The sequence below is a fragment of the Tigriopus californicus genome, chromosome 4, assembly GCF_007210705.1.
Source record: "Tigriopus californicus strain San Diego chromosome 4, Tcal_SD_v2.1, whole genome shotgun sequence".
Classification (NCBI taxonomy): Eukaryota; Metazoa; Arthropoda; class Copepoda; order Harpacticoida; family Harpacticidae; genus Tigriopus; species Tigriopus californicus.
Window position 1 is genome coordinate 4,165,589 of NC_081443.1, and position 17,285 is coordinate 4,182,873.

Consider the following 17,285-nt stretch of genomic DNA (forward strand, 5'->3'; position numbering starts at 1 on the left):
AAAAAAAGGCATGGCTCCGTGCCAAATCAGTAGTAGTCGGTAGTCAATTGTGAAAAGTGTGCTAAATTTCTTAATGTGCCACTGATAGTTAAAACATGTAAAGCATTCCAACAATTCCCACTACACACCGAACCATGCTCCTGATCCTGGGCGTGGTGTTGTCCATTGTGATCTCTACGGTACACGCCACACGAGTGACCATTCAACAGGGCTCGATTGAAGGGGATCTCGTGTCCCTATCCCACTTATCTCTGCCCAACGTGAATGTATATCGAGGCATCCCGTTTGCTCGACCGCCGGTGGGCTCCAAACGGTTCGTGCCGCCAGTGTCACCGGTGGGATGGAGTGGAACGCGAAAAGCGGTTCAGTTTCAGCCCGTGTGCCCGCAAGTGATTCCGGATCTCCGGAATGAAACGGCTGCTCTTCTGTATATGACCAAGGGAAATTTGGCCAAACTCAGGTCCATCTTCCCTATGCTCACCAACCAAAGTGAAGACTGTCTCTACCTCAATGTTTACACGCCTGAAAGTAAGACTATTAGGGCTTTTGCAACGCATAAAACTTAGCTGCACTTCCATATTGTACGTCAATAGGCCTATGCACCACGTGGTACGAGCATGGTTCCTCGTAGTTAGGAGGCCAATTCAGGAAGTCTCCGCCCTTACATTGTTAAGATCGGAACGTGATCGCAGGTATCGATCTCCCATGGAAAAGTTTAGTCTGAGGCCAAGCGCGAATTGAGTTTAGTTTGCACTTGGTTTGGAATGGAAATTGCATGGTACCTATCTCGTTGTCGAAGCTCCTTTTACATTCGAGTAAAATCCAGAAAAGAAATAAACATCAAGCTCTCGACAAGAATCGGTCTTATGGTTCTCGATTTGGATTTGTTTTCCTCGCCGCTTCAAAGCATGAATTTTATGAGCACCGATAGTCAAGTTGTAATTGGCTTGGCGTTTTCATATTACTGGATGCAGTTCCATAGGGAGTCATGTTCCAAAGAGCTCTCAATTTGAATGTGAATCTTCCCCTTCAAGAACAGTGCAGCAATGTTCATTTTTCCAAATGATCTAACGAAATTGATAGGAATAAAGACTACCATTTTTCACCCTTCCAGTATCTGTTTAGTGGTGACATCTGTCTCTCCCAAAGCCAAAATTTTATAAAAAGGTCCAGTAACCAAACGCATGGATCTTCAGTTCGTCACAAAAGGTTCCTCGCCTATTTCTAATTAGTTGATACACCATAGGTATAAATAATGGGAACACAGAAAAGTACGTGTGATTAACAACTTTTGCAAGGGATAAATTTTAAATATGAGTAGAAGTTGTTGAAACATGCAGTTCAACTTTGTTTCAATGGTTCCAAGAGACCCATCGCAATTACTGATGACTCGGAGTAGATGTTAGAAAAGATAATTGTAGCAAGTCAGCACCATGTCCATACACCAATAAGGGCTGATTATAATTCCGGGATACTTGAAATATGGCGCAAGCCCCGGCCTTGGCGCTGAATCACGTGGAAAAATCCATGTTGATTTCCAACCTTGATAGAGACCTTGTTGTTGCAAGTCCAGTCTTCCAAAGGATATGGTGAAGTCCTGCTGCAATAATCAATTTCGTTGTGTTAATCTCGATGTAATCTTTTGTTAACCTTTCGTTCTCATGCAAAGATAAGCCCCTCCCCTGAGAATGAACGAAAAGAAAACACAGATTTTAATCCAGAAATACCTCAAAACTTGTTACTATGATTTTGACCGTTTTCCGTCCATGCTTGGATGTTCTGGCAATTTTAAGTAGCTTTTGGACATCTTTTTCGTCAACCTTCACTTGTGCAGGTGGGAAGTCAAATTGAACTAACGAAAACAATATTCAATTTATATTTATCTTGCTATTAAACTCACCCATTTAAAATAGGGTAGATCTTGTTCGTCAAAAATGAAACAAAATCAAATGACGAAAACAATGCTCAATTTCTATTTGCCTCGATTCTAAACTCACACATTTATGTCATTTGCACTACAATAATGAAACAATGATTATGAAGATGATGGATTTGAATGCGTAAACCCACGAACGCTCAAAACCTTTAGAGTTAACTTCGATGAAAACAGATTTATTTTCCACTCTTATAACACCGGAGAGTTGTAGCTCTTTCCGACTTCAGGCTGAATCAATTACGAAACAGGTTAATACAAATCATTGATAGAGTACTAAAGAGAGTGTGGTAAATTGGGCCATCAGCATGGATCCTTAATTTAAGATCCGAACAATTTATCGATTTTTTTTTTCGGAATTTTTGCACAGGGTTAACATTTGTTCGAAGCTCTTTTGATTTTTGTACTCCTTCTTTTGAATCACTTCTTGAAACTCATTTGATCCAAATTTTCATTTCTTAGTCAGTTTTTCTAGACCTTATTAGGAGGGGACAAATTTATCTGTTTCTCAAAATTTGGCAAGCCAAGTTTAAACTGAGTCAAAGGCTTCAAATACTTTCGCTTGTTCGCTTAGCCGCATCAATGCTTGGTCCATGCATTGAACCAATTAAATCTTGGGTTGATTGAAATTCTCCATTCAAATGGGCATAAACATCTTTATAAAGAAATGCAGCTAATTGACGAAGCAGACAAACCATAAGAACAATTGCTGATGGTCTTAGCCCTCTTGTCTAAAGGTGAGCTTTTAGATCTCTTACCTCTTGAGTTGAGTGCTCCAAAAAGTGGCCTAATAGGTGGATTACAAACAATTCACTCGCCAATATCAAAGTCTGCCTTAACTTTATACTCGGTCTTGAGTCAGTTGATTGTCCCTATGGAATTACAATGGATGGAGCTTTACATCGATAGGTTAAAATCATCACTTTTGAAGCGAACTAAATGTACTTGAAGAGGAAGGCATTTAATAGGGTATTAGGGTTTCTGAAGAATTGGCTTTGGCCAAAAGGAATTTAGTCAGTGTCCAAGGATTCGCAATGAACTATGTGACAATTAGACATTATACTTTTGGAGGAAGGTTTGCCAAAGGACAGTATTTTAGAGGAACTGTCTTCAGTAGCGTCCTCAACCATAACTTCTTTTCCTTCCTTTTATCAATGTCTGAATGAAATATGAGTCCAATTTCCACTCTGCCTCATTCCTTCCCTTTGTCATCGTGGTTCATGTGTTTGGAAGAATGACGAGGATTGATTGAATAAAGTAGGCTAGTAATACACGGATGACCAAGAGCCGATTCGTCTAGTGATCCATGGTTAATAGAACCTCTCTAATTCCAAAGTAATGAGAATCCATTCATTTATTTTGGATAAGAACAACTACCTAAAACCCCAACCATAATCATGATCAGAATCCAGAATCGCTTCTGGAACTTTAAAGGGACGCTAGGATCCCTTCGAGGGAGCTCTACATACATTCACGCATGATGTGAATGGTTAAACCATATATATTCTGAAACACCACATGGCCCTCCCCAGATGCCAATACGGTATTCGGTTTCTCTTACAGTTCAAGTGGCTCGCTTGCTCCCAGTTATGATTCTGATTCATGGTCAATCCTTCGAGTGGGGCTCCGGCAATGTGTACGATCCTTCTATTTTCTCTTCATTCGGCTCGGTGATCGTAGTGACGGTGAATTACCGCTTAGGGGCGTTCGGTTTCCTCCAAACCGGCTTGAATGGGAATGGGGTCAACAACTTTGGCCTCTTAGACATCTTGGCTGCTATTGAGTGGGTCAAGAAAAACATCGGGGCCTTCGGTGGTGACGCGAATGCCATCTCGATCCTGGGCCATGGCACGGGTGCCACACTCCTTTCATTATTGATGATATCCCCAATTGTGGCCAACCGAGGTGAGCAAGTACTACACACTACGCAGCCTTGACAAGTGCAAGTAACAAGCACGTTCAGTGCAATATTCATTCGAGTGACTAGACTGGGAGACCATGTTCACTGCTCAGCACTGACCATTCCAACGAATTGGATATTCTAGGTCTGTTCCATCGGACTCTTCTCATAAGTGGGTCTCCACTCTCTCCGATGGCTTTTCCCAGAGATCCTGAGGGTATTGCCCGCCAGCTTTTCGAGAAGTCCTCTTGTCCGTATAAAATTCATGACAACAGCAACAATGTGGATTGCATGCGGAAGCAATCAGTGAACAGAATCCTCTCCATTCAGGTAAAGTTCATGGTACAAAGTTGTCTCAAAATATTTGATCACACGACGCATGACATGAAGGTGGTTCACATAAAAGCTAACCAAAGCTAATCCAAGTTCTAAGTTCATAGAGGTCCTTCGGAGCTCAGAAAAGATTCTTTCAAATCTCTCACTAACACCATCTAAACATCTCCAAAACACGAAAACGATTGTAACAATGAAGTAACAGAACAACAGCAAACGAAAAAATCGTGTAAAGTTCATGAAATAGTTTCATCATCTTTCTGGGGACAGCACAATCCTTGATTCTTGGGTTTTGGAACCGTTCAATTGTTGAGAATGTACAATTGTTCGGAGTTGGTTGGTATGGTCTGTCTGTTTGGTTTGGTTGGTTTGCCTGTCACTTCCATCCACCCGCAAGTTTTGGCACAATTGTCGAACAACTTCTTGCGGTTGCTCAAAGAGCCAAAGTACCATTGAGGAGACTCAAGAGGGTGGAGGTGGTGGTGGTGAAATGAAATGCGACCTGAGCTCAAAAGCCTACCGCATCACGTTTTGATCATTGAGAAAGAGGGATAGAAGAAGAGAGCCTTTGGAATTGTGAAATCTGGTAGTATTCCTTGTGGCATTGCCAGTGTAATGTTTCAGGATGAACAGAATTCTGGAAAAGTCGCGATTCCAGTTTTTCCACGTATCAATAGGTACCCTCAAAAAATAATTGATAAATGAACAATTAAAGTAATAGTAAAGACACTGAAGCATGCAAACACAAGAGGGAGACCAAAATATTCGGCAAAGCAAACCCTTTATTCATCATTCTTTACTACATCACCGTCTCCAAGCTATATTATCATTGAGAAAATAAAGGAACCATGGTCCTTCGGTGTATGCAGTCCCTCTCCTTCGACAAAACTAAAAAAAACTCTTCACCCCAAAACATGGGGATTCGTCAAGCACTTAATTGGCAAGCCCCATCTTGGAACCTGCTCCTTAATCAGCTCCTCTCCTTTCTGATGCTTTGTGTTGACAATGCAGGTTGAACGCCAAAAAGACGCCGTTGGAAAGTGCTTGAGTAATCAAATCATTCCCCCACTACTGCTTTTGAGGCACTATTCAAAGGTTGAGCTACAATCGCCAAAACCAGGATAGGAGGCTGTAAAGTCTCATGAGAGTGACTGGACATTGTCGTATGATCGTGCGGTTTATTTATCAACTAGAAGACTCACCCTCATTTGTACCTTTTGCAGGTTGACTTTCCTCTCTATACCATTCCCTTTGGTCCAATCTCAGATGGTATTATACCTCCGAAGCCGTTTGACAACCTCATGCGAGAGGCATTTCATAATTATGACGCCATCTTTGGTGTGGTTGAGGAGGAATCTTCTGACATGATGACAGATGCTATAGGTAAGCTGGACTGAAGTCTTTGGCATTCAAGATGCCTTCCACATTTACCGGAACGTGCCAGAATGCCAAAGGAATGAAGCTAACTTGAATTGTGAGATTGTGACCATCTCCATTCCGCCCAGAGCTAAGACTTAAAAGGGGGAACACCGGCCAGAGCTGGGTTTGATCTTATCTTACATGGTACGAGCACTTCTTTTTTCCAGAGATCCGCAGACATTAATGCCAAAATGAAAGGGGGTCCTTGGACTGAACACTCACCGAGAACAGTGAATGATATTTTGCTTCCTTCTATGAAGCACAATGCCCTGCCCACGATTCTAAAAAAAGGCTGCCAAATTTGAAGAGACTTGAACCAGTATTGTATAATATGTCCACTGTATGTATCCTTATGACTTCTCTCTCTGTTCCAGTTCAATATGGCATGACCGAGTTCGAGCAACGGGAAATGTTGACCCAGTTCTTTCGGAACAACTTTGCGAGACAACACACGGGTGAAATTCTCAAGAGTATCCTTAATGAATATACACACTATAAGGCCTCCGGGCAGGACCCTCAGGAATTCGGTCGAATGACTCGAGAAATACTCAGCGATGCTATCACAGTAGGGCCTCTCTTGAAAATGGCCAAAATCCACGCGGAGTCCAAGCGAGCTACTTACGCTTATGTGTTCCATCGATCCAGAACGTCAAGGAGAGGAGATCAGGTAACGACGAAACCCTTGTATGTCACGACGCTCTTTCATCTGGCGCTCAAAACTTTCTATTCCTCAAAACTTTTCCCCCTTAAGTTAGATTTCAACAGCTAGGAAAAATCTCGAACAATTTTCCTTGAAGGAATGACATTAAGCCTAGAACTTTGAGATTCACTGTTCTTCTCTCGGCTTCGCAATGGGCACAGAGCTTTCAACTGGATGTGACACGAAGGTGCAAAAACGAATCTCCTCCCATTCCCATTCAGCAATTTGAGGGATCATTTTCCATTCCGTTTTTTTTTGTCGGGTCAAATCCAAAATTTAAAACAGGACACACAAAGCAGGGTCGGGGAATAACTACACCAGTAACAAGAATGACGAAAATAGTAATAATAATAATAATACTTATGATAATGGTATTGAGAACGAAAAAAGTACTGACAGAGTGTTCTATTTTACTTGTTCAATTAGGTCTTAGGTTCCTTGAGGGGCGACGATCTCGATTTCATGTTTGGCTATCCATTTTTGTCCAGAGAGCCATTAACAGAAGAAAGACAGTCCGATCAAAGTATTTCCCAATCTTTTATGACCCTCATACGAACTTTTGTGGAGGGCGGGTAAGTAAAACAAATTTGGTAAGAAATGATAGCACTGCAGAGCTCATTATGGAAAACAAATACGTTCTTTCAGTATTATGTCAAAGTCAAATGGACGCTTTCACCGCGAAGGATACACAAAATCGGGTCTCTCCTGGCCCGAATTCGACATCGACGAGCAACAATATCTAAAGATTGGTGAGTTCACTAGTCACTTTGACCTGTCAGTTGTCTGCCTATTCACTGATCACGTCCTTCCTGTGTCTGTTACATTCACGTAGATTCCCCTATCGAAATCGGCACCTTCTATCGTTACTACAAACTTACCAAGCTGGAGGAAATCGCTTCCAAATTTGGCAAAGTCTTACAATCATCTCGAGGATCCTCAAGCAATCCTCCAGGCTCACCACCATCAGAGAAAGACGAAGAAAAAACCGACTTGGAGTTCCGATCGTTCGATTCAGATCCCGACATCGAAAGTGGAGGCATGACCATGCGGACAATCATTATTATTGGTTTTCTTCTCCTCATTCTCAATGTGTGCTTTTGTGCTGGGGTTTTGTATCAAAAGCACCGCGTCAGACAACGGGAAAATAACCTGCAGTCCCAATTGCGGAACATCTCCCAATCAGCGACCTTTTCAGGCCCCAACGAATCTATGCTGTACGATAAAGTCGAGCCCCACTCTGGCTCCAACTATGCTCATTTGGAGATGGACCAACTCCACTCATCCCAATACAACATATTGAGGCGGAACCAGATGAGGGGTGACTATTATCCAACCTACAATCGACATCCGCATCAAAGGTCTGATCAGCCCGTGTGGAGGTCCATCTCCGATAGTGAAGACGATGTCCGAGGGCTCCATGGAGGCTCATTTCGCACCAGCAACAGCCTCAGGACTGTACCCAGATCGGGTCCTGACAATCTAGTTATTCAATCATCAGAATCCACAGAGCATGTAAATGCTGAGGAGGTCCAACCCAAGCCTCGCTCGTTTCCGAAAGTGTTACCTGATTTACCCTCGGTTTGGCGAGAGAGACGTCTCATCAAGCGAGATAGTCCACAAGATCCCATCATAGAGATGATTCCTTTGGAGGATTATGAACGCCTCTACCCGACGATTCCACCGAAAGACACAGGCCCAGCACGAGACAATCCGGGGGAGCATCTAGCTCCAGTGATATCCAACGTGAACGACTCACTCGCTCCTGGAACATTGCGACGGGATAGACCGGTGTCAAGTTACCGGGAATGGTGCTCCCAATACAGTCAGTCGTTTCTCTCCAAAACTCTCGAAGGGTCTGTTTCCCCTCCAGGGGATGAATAATGTTTTCGCTGAGCATCATTAAATAAAACTGAGAGCTCCAGCTAGCTGCTACCCATTCACCAACTCGAGCGACTGTGGTGTTGGTGTTGGTGTTGGTGGTGGTAGTAGTGAGGTGGGCGCCTTTGTCAAGGCCGTTCATTTATTCAACTTAGATAAAGCCGTAGGGTCTTAGGCCGCCTTTTTGGAAAGCAAGAGTCTTCAATATGGAAATAAGACAAGAAAAGATGTTCTTGAGGTTTTCCTATAAACTGCACTGCCAGACGAAATGAGAACTTTCCATCAGGCCACCCGTTTCACGGATCATTGGGCTTTGTGGTTTGACTGGATTGGACACGTCAATTCCATGTCGCTTTGTTCCATGCCGCTTCCCTTCCCTTCCCTTCCATGTTACGTTGGCGTTGGGTAGTCTCCCTCTCCTTTTTCCACCAATCCAGAAAGCAGCACCACTCGATGGAGCTTGGAAGGCATCCTCGGACTTACGACATCCTAGGGGGCATTTTTATTCAAATGAACTCACATAGTTCTACTTGATTCAAAAATGAAATGTGAATGGAGAACGGAAGAGCTTTGCGCTCTTTTTGTCTCTTCAACAAGTTGGTTTTCTCAGGTGGTCCTTTCAACCATGACAAACTATGGCAGTAGTACGCAGGGCATGGCCAAGTCTGGTCTTCGCCAGAAGACAACGACTAATACGTGAGCAAGAAGGGGATATGAATATATTGTTTTGATAGAAGCCACCCGAGAAAGTGGGTTTTCACAGACCACTGGCAAAGCAACGACCTCTCAAATGAAATTTCTCAGACGAACAATGGGCACATAAAAGGATATTGAAGACTCTTGAGTGGGTTTCTGTCTTGATTGAGCTCACCTTACCAAACCACACAGGGACCTTCCCTCCATCGTACAATACGCAATTCCTCTTAGAGAAATTGGCAGGAAAATTCTTTAACATCAACACATACGTATGTAGAGAGAGATACGCACCACACCGCACAACAACGAGTAGTATCGTATTGTTTCAAGAAATGGGTGACTCTGAAACAAAAGAGAAAAGAAAAAGGCATGTGAAAAACGTGGAATAATCAATGACAGAAACCAAATCCAAGGCCCCAACTCAAGAGGAAGATAAACCATAGTTGTGAAGAGTTCTAGGAATAATGAATCTTTTTGGGAGCTTGGCAACTCTGGGTTCACCCTCTGGAACAGAGAGCAAGGGAAGTTTGAAATTCTGAGGGTCAGTGTAAATAGGCCCTGAACCAGAGAGAATGGGCGCATCCTCCTTCCTTCCTGTTCACTCTCTGCATGAGAGAGCTTCTTTCCCCGGCCTCCTTCGAGCATCCTCCTCCTCCTCCTCCTTCTCCTCCTCCCCTCTGAACTCTCCATCCAGTGGTGATCACATCATCCATCCGAAAGGCACCAAGTCCTCCTTTATTTGAACGACTTGGACCATGGCCTCCATTCTGTCCCAGGGTGACTAACCAAGCTTGGTCTTGTTGGGGAAATATTCGACATGGCTGTCATTGGGAGACTTTTAGGTGGGGATGAGTGGGTATGTTCTACCTTTTTGGAGACGGGTTCTTGGGAACCTTTGATCTTGAGGCTTGTCAGAGAGTCATTCTAACGAAGGAAAAAATGAAGCGTTTTAGACAACTTGACACATCTCTCTCTCTTTTCTCTTTCTGGCACCTTCTCATCCACTCGGGTCTTTCCTGGTCTCCGTTTCCTACGTTGAAAAGAATGCCCGACTTCCTTCATGCCAGTATGTTCCCTTCCTTTTCCATTTTCTCCCTCAATTCCTCTTCTTTAGCTAGGGCCTTAGGAGAAAGCGCCTTCCGTGTTCCACGCTTGGTGAGCACTCGTTCTCAGTTCCCCGTTAGAGGGAATGCACAAGAATGACGGCGGGAAAGATGCCCAAAAGCTCCGAATCCCCTTCTTCTTCTTCCTCCTCCTCCTCCTCCTCCTCGTCCTCCTTCCCTTCATCCTCCTTCGTCCCTCTATCCTCTCCAACACACAGTGGTTCGAGCTATTTTGTGGTAGCCTTCAGTTCAGCGGGAATGCAAAGAAGCAAAGAAATCCAACAACCTTGGCCAAGTCAGACGAAAAGAGGAGGTGAAGAGACCCAGACCATGGAGGAGAGGAGAACCAAAAGCAAAAGCAGAAACAGGCTAGTCGGAGAGTGAAAGCCGTTCTTGTCAGTGGATGTAAAAAAGCGAACACTCATTTGTCAAGTGTCGGTGAATTTCATTGATAACACTCGTTCTTTGGTACCGATTCTAATCCAGATCCAAATGAGAAAGGCAGTCTGAGCCAAGATGACGCTCAAGCTTCGTTCAAGTGTGATTTGTCTGATTTTGGTAGTGGTTCTGATCGGGGATCATCTCATTTCATGTACATCGGCCCAGCAACCTAGTGAGATTGTCCATACAAGACAAGGCAAAGTTCGAGGCTTGACGTTAGCCTTTCAGAACCACGATAAGGAAGTGCTCGTGGATCGCTTCACAGGCATCCCCTTTGCGGCTCCCCCTGTGGGCTCATTACGCTATATGCCGCCAGTGAGCACGCCACCATGGCGCGAGGTTCGAAATGTGTCCCAATTTCGGCCAGTGTGTCCCCAGGTGTTCCCTAATCATTTAATCAACCAAAGTATCGCCTCGCAAGGAAGGGACAAAGAATTTGAAACGCTCCGGCAAGAGCTGGAGAGCCAAAGCGAGGACTGTCTCTATTTGAATGTTTTCGCCAGGCATCGCGACGGTACGTTTCTCAATGGAACCATTGAATTCTTCATTTTGGCCTTCGTAGGAAAACTTAAGTCAGACTGCGACTTCCAAGTTCCAACTCCCACAAGCGTGGCCAACCCTAATCCCCAGGACTAAAGCATTCTTGAATCCCGGTGCAAGCACTTAACATTATTGCTATCTCCCTCTGATCTAAATGGCCCTCACTGACACTGCATTGTCCACCATCAGAATGAGGCAACGGAGGACGGCGACACATGTTGTCGTAATGTGAAATGATACCAATTAAAGTAGAGTAATGCTACAGACCATTGCCCCCGTTGAAGATCTGGTCAGTCCAGTGGCAAACTGATGAAGAAGGGACGTTCTCGAAAAGCAGTGTCTCTGATCTTCAGTTTTTGAGATCTCCTTAGTCATTAGACCTTGCTCTCTGTTTCAGGTCCTCTTGCTCTCTTGCTCCCCGTGTTGGTGTTCATACATGGAGAAAATAATTACGAGTGGGGCAGTGGAAACTTGTACAACGGGAATGCTCTATCGGCTGTGGCGGATGTGATCGTAGTCACCATCAACTATCGTCTGGGAGTATTGGGTAAAGGAGATCCTCAGAAATACTTGCTCACTCTTGCTGGGTCAGGTCAGGAATCGCGCCCAAAGCGGACTGTTAGACTGTGAAAGTGAATTGCGAGCTCCCTATTAACCTCTTGCCTAAGGCTCTCTACCATTGTAGTCAAAATATGTTCCAAGTTCCAACTCATTCCGAATGTCTAAATCAAAAGTGATGCACTCTTTAAACGCTTTCTAAAAGCAGAGTAAATTGAGTAAAAATGAACGAAACTTGACGTAGAGTGGCTTCTGCATGACAGTTGAGTTTCTTTCCGGTGTAAGGAAACATGATCGGTTGGATTGAATCAGAAATTTAGCTTTTCATCTAAAGGCCCTTCCATGCTTTTTTGGGTTCTTGGTAGAGTTCATAGGATTAGAATCAGGATCACGGTTGACCATGACCCTTCCGCCTACAATAGTTACTATGAAGATGGCAATCCGATAGTTGTGGGACTTTCCACACTTTTAGGTTTCCTGGACGCAAACATTGACGACGACTCAAAGAGCCCCGGCAATCTAGGAATATTGGATCAAATCGCTGCTCTCCATTGGGTTCAGGAAAATATTCGAGGATTTGGCGGTGACGCATCCAATGTGACTCTAGTGGGACACGGCAAAGGAGCTGCCTGTGTCCACTTTCTCATGACTTCAGAAGCATTACCTCGAGGTATGAAACAAGATCCTCTTTTTGATGGCCTCAAAGTCACCTGGCTGACTATATGCATTTCTACGTATATCCACAACGTCGTACGTACGTACGGTAGAGTCCACTCCAACGGTTTCCAACTTACACATTGCAGGTACCCTCTTCAAAAGAGTGATGCTCCTGTCTGGCTCTGCCATAGCTCCTTATTCTTTGTCGAAGAATTCGTCGCAAGTCACAATGGAGTTAGGTCAAACTCTCAATTGCAGCGTGACTTCACCGTCGACACTTCTCCAATGCTTGAGAGCAATTCCACTCTACCATTTAATGACAAGTGCCGCCAAGCTGAGGGATAATCCATCCATTTTTCATGAGATGCCCGTGTGGGGGCCCTCTTTGGATGGTGTGGTGGTGCATAGCTTCCAGCACCGCATTAATGAGTACCTGGAACGAATGTCAAAATACGACCTCATCTTGGGCCTTGGGAGTGCTGACGCGTTGGTTTTGCTCAATGAGAGACAGGTCCAGTATGGCATAGACAACAAAGAGAGGAACCGGATCCTCTCGGATTTTGTCACCACCACTTACCCCGTGCACCAACGAGAGATATTTTCCGTTATAATGACGCATTACACGAATTGGGAAAACCCCTCTTTGAGGCCGGTTGAGCTGCGGGACGAACTCGTCGCTGCCCTAAATGATGCCCTTTTCGGAGCTCCCATCATCGAAACCGGCGACTATCACTCTAGCATCAACGATAAATCTTGGTTCTTCGTTTTTGATTATCAAAGCAAAGGCAGTTCTTACAGACAGGTACTCATCGTTTTCTTTGAGCTGTTCCCAAGAAATAAGAATTATCTTTCTTCCATTGAGCGATCTATTGACGGGCTTGTTTATATTACAGCGCCAAGGTTCCGTGTTTGGAGAGCAATTGAAGTACATCTTTGGCGAGCCTTTACTGAATCGAAAAACCTACACCGATGGCGAAAGGAAGCTCTCTGAGATAGTGATGAACTACATCGGGAACTTCATACACAATGGGTAAGTTGCATGACCTTACATCAAGGGATCAGGACGATCGTATGCAATGCAGTTTTTTCAACGAGTGTTGGTTGGCCTTTCCAGTTGCGGTATGCCCAACTTCCTTAATACCCCTATCCGTTCAATTCGACGCCAAGTTTCTTCAGCGAAGAGCAAGCTTGATTGACATTCAATCCCAACCAAAGATCGCCCTAAAGATTATCCATTGGCTTTACGTGTATACTTACTTCCACAGAAACCCAAATACTGGACAAGATGGACAGATGTCTCGAGACTCTCCCTTGGATTGGCCACGCTACGACCCCAATGAAAAGAAATACTTGCATATTGGTAATGTTCCATGTTCCACAAAAGGCCACTTCTAAACAAAATGTTCAGAGTTATTACTTGAAGCCATAGAACACCATAGGAAGAGAATGGTACAAAAAGATGAAAAAATATTTAGTTGATAAGGGGAAGTGTTTACTGTACACACAGGCTTTATCTACACTGGAAAGAAAAGTTTGCTCCAATCCCGCTTCAAAAATATCTTTTTTAATCAAACAAAGAAAACTGACCCTCTCTTTCATTAGTTGGCTTGTTTTCCAAATGCTCTTGGAATATATGAGTATACTTTCAATGCCCTCTTTGAAATCTGTACGGTATTGTGTCATCAATTAAAGATGTGTTGGTTCAGTACCATCAAATCCTATTGAGCCAGACGAAGTTTTCTTAGCACAATAATTGCATTCTTTACAAAATGAAAGAAATACCATTTTTTTGGAACTAACACAAGAATCCGTTCAATACAAAGGTTATTTCAACTTCTATTCTATTTCTAGGTTTGAAACTTCGACAAAGGAATTTTTATCGAGCGGACAAAATAGCCTTGTGGGTTAACCTAATTCCAGACTTGCTTAACGCCGCCTTGGCGAACAAGCACTACGAGGAGAATGAGATCAATCACTACAACGACTTCATGACAAATTACCATTCTTATTTCGAAATTCTCAACTTCATTCCCAATCTGAAGCTGGTGACCCAATGGGGTTCAACCCCGTCTTCCAGTGAGGTTTTGTGGCCGTCAATCTTGGACAAAAACAAATATCACAATTTAAACGAAACGACTCATGGTGGAGGAAAACTCATTTCCGGGGTCAATGCCACAGTCATGGTTCAAAACGCCAAAAGCCTATCGAACTACTCGACTGCACTGAGTGTCACCATTGCCATCGGATGCTCCCTATTAGTGTTAAATGTGCTGATTTTCGCGGCTGTGTACTACCAAAAAGATCGCTACCACGACCCCTGTGACTCCAAATTGGACGGTTCTCTTCGCAATTCGTCGAGTCGCGAAAGCTTAATGCCTCCGAGCATTTCTCAGACGTTAGAGAAACCTCGGAGACCATCTTTCACGGATGAAATGCCGAACACGAACAACCATTCTATTCCTGAATTGTCGGGCAAACATGACCACGCCCTCCCAGGGGTTTCCTCCATTTTGCGAAAGTCTGCCTTGAAAGTGGCCACTTTGCCCCCACCCCAGTTTGCTGACCATCCACCGTCCCAGCATGGACCAGTGGGAGGCATTCAGACATTACCTCGGAAGATGATGATCGCTAGCCATTCTGGGTCTCAACGAAATTCCTATGATGACGCACCTCCTCCAATGTTTTACGGCAAGTTGCCACACAATGGCTGTGTCACCCTTCCATTAAAGAGTAGCCTTAAGAAGAAAAGCGCTCAAGGAGATTTTCCAACCCCTTGGCCTGAGGATCAAGAAGAACCCAATTTGGACGAGTTACGGGTGTAAAACCTCCCTCATTCTCTCCTATCTCCTGGGCCACAACTTCACCACTGCTGTTGATGTTAAAGCAATAGCATAAACCCTTCGATACTAACCCGCTCTCACTATTAGGTGCTCACTTGGTCCTCTACGACTTTACACTCAACAAAACAAAAAACGAACTTCCCGCAAAAAACATTAGAAATAAATATAAAATCGTATACAATGCTTTATTCTCTTCCTTTCCATCAAGTGTTTGGGTGCATAATATTCCTCACACATATATTTGATTATTGAGAACGTTATGTTATTGGTTCTATTTATGTTACTGTTATTGGTTATGGCACTTCATTGTTGACAGAGCATTTCAGTTTGCAATTGAGGGTAAGTAGACTCTATGGCCCGAATTGGTTTGCCTTTCGTATTTGAAAGGAGACTTATTCGAGTGAATTTTAGTTGCTGGGCAGTTATGTTCATGAAACTGAATGGCTCCAGCGTAATTGTTTCCGTTGAACACGTTGGATTCTGCCCAGGTACGGCGACGGGTCCCACTTGTACGTGTATGCTGTTGCTGCTGATCAATTTGAATTGATGATCGGTGTTGTTGTTGTTTTTGCTGTTGTTGATGTTGCATATGTGAGGTCGACGCCATGGAACTTTGAGCTTGTCTTGCTGAGTGGCTGGCATTCGACCAATGCTGGATGGATCCACGTTGATCCATTTGATTGTGCTGAGTGTGTCCAGCCCATTGTCGGTTTTCTTGTTGATAATTGGCGTTCGATATTTGTGACTGTCTTCGGTGATGATCGATCACGGAGAGATCTTTCTGAACACCGATCTGAACAGCAGAGCTTTCGCGAAGAGTGCTAGCAAACTTATCCTTGTTTATGGCAGATATGGCCTTAGTCTCTTCAGCGCTCTTAACGGATGAGCTTTGATTCTGCTTCAATGACGAGCTTGAGCTTTGGTTCTGGGATATTTTGGCGGTGGAATTGGATTGCTTTTGCTGCATGTTTGAAGTTTGGTCTCCAAGGACGATCGAAGAGCTGGTATCGCGATGCCGAGTTACTCCTCCATAACTGACACGCTCGAATGCTGCGGCAGCTTTTTTCGAAGTGCTTTCGAACTCCATTTTCCCCTCCATTTTGAGATGATCCTCATGCTTACGACCAACTTGCCGCTCGACTTTGCCTGGTTGCTGAAGTTGTCTTTTGGCAAATTCGCCTTCAACCTTAAGGTTATCTTGGTGTCTCACAATGTTTGCTCGTTCACCTTGTTTGGCAATTTCTCTAGATTGTCTTCCTTCGAATTTTCCCTCCATTGTCAGATTATCTCTATGAACAACAAGAGGAGCCCGCTCTCCTTTTGGAATCTTAATGGATTTCTTCTCTTGGAAGCGCTCTCCTTCGACTTTCAAATTATCCTCATGACGCACAACCTTGGCCCGCTCTCCAGAAGTGGCATATTGTTTCCTATGCCCGGAAAACTCTCCTCCAATGCTCAAATTATCTTTGTGCTGAACCAGTTTTTCTCGATGTGCAACACCTTGGTAAGAGGTTTGTTGTTGCCTACCATGGAACTCTCCTTCAAGTTTAAGATTATCCTCGTGTTTGACAATTTTCGCTCGATCTCCTCGTTCACTACCAAAGAAGTGATTGTGAGATTGACCTAAAAGTAAAAAACATATCAAATTACAAGATTGAAAAAACAACAGAAATTTTTACTGCAACCATTCTTGAAAAGTAAAAAAACAAACAAAAACTTCTCATATATAGGCTAAATCTTCAATACCAAGTCATTAAACTTCAAATGCCGAAATCAATTGCAAAAGCATTCTTCAAAACAAAACTTTGACCTTCCTTCAATCTTACACCGAAAAACGATCAAGTAAAAAGAAACAAAACACTTAAAATAACACGAAAAATTAAATGAAATGAAAAACATGTCGTAACGACAAATCTAGCTTACCATAATTCAATTGCAGAGATGCCTTCTTATCCATGGAATGCCCGCCAGATAACTTCAGGTTATCTTGGTGTTTAACAACATTCACCCTATCTCCTTTGGTTGCCCACTCTTGTCTGGAAGTCTCAAAGTGGCCTTCCATGTGAAGATTGTCGTCATGGCGCACAATTTTGGCCCTCTCTCCAGGGGCCCATTGCTCAACTGGTTTGCCAGCAAATTGACCCTCAGGCTTCAAATTGTCGGGATGTTTGACCACTTGGGCTCTTTGTCCTGGTGACCATTTGTCTGGGGTTCTGGAGGAGAAATCTCCTTCTGGCTTGAGGTTGTCTGGCCTCTTGACAACAGGAGCTCGCTCTCCAGGGGCCCA

The 17,285-nt window shown here is 43.8% G+C and overlaps 2 protein-coding genes and 1 long non-coding RNA gene across 3 annotated transcripts; 1 reads left to right on the forward strand and 2 right to left on the reverse strand.

Moving 5' to 3' along the window:
* Nucleotides 1-18: 18 nt before the first annotated feature.
* LOC131879569 (uncharacterized) lies at nt 19-15,170 on the forward strand. Its single transcript, XM_059225928.1, has 15 exons — nt 19-528; nt 3,497-3,838; nt 3,979-4,163; nt 5,390-5,549; nt 5,960-6,252; nt 6,712-6,857; nt 6,931-7,034; nt 7,118-8,163; nt 10,479-10,917; nt 11,341-11,490; nt 11,974-12,171; nt 12,305-12,960; nt 13,052-13,188; nt 13,424-13,518; nt 14,010-15,170. Exons 1-15 carry the CDS (start codon nt 135-137, stop codon nt 14,978-14,980), a joined length of 5,316 nt encoding a protein of 1,771 aa, XP_059081911.1. The 5' UTR covers nt 19-134; the 3' UTR covers nt 14,981-15,170.
* On the reverse strand, nt 8,261-10,167 carry LOC131878982 (uncharacterized). The gene is made up of 3 exons (XR_009373080.1): nt 9,853-10,167; nt 9,035-9,783; nt 8,261-8,652 (listed from the first exon to the last, which is right to left on the reverse strand). It is a non-coding gene; the product is annotated as an uncharacterized LOC131878982 (long non-coding RNA).
* Nucleotides 15,165-17,261, reverse strand: LOC131878981 (myb-like protein O; the record flags this gene model as incomplete). Its single annotated transcript, XM_059225161.1, is given in 2 exon segments — nt 15,165-16,621; nt 16,922-17,261. Coding segments are annotated over 2 exon segments (1,641 nt in total), but the record flags the coding sequence as incomplete, so codon positions are not given.
* Between the last annotated feature and the right edge of the window lie 24 nt (nt 17,262-17,285).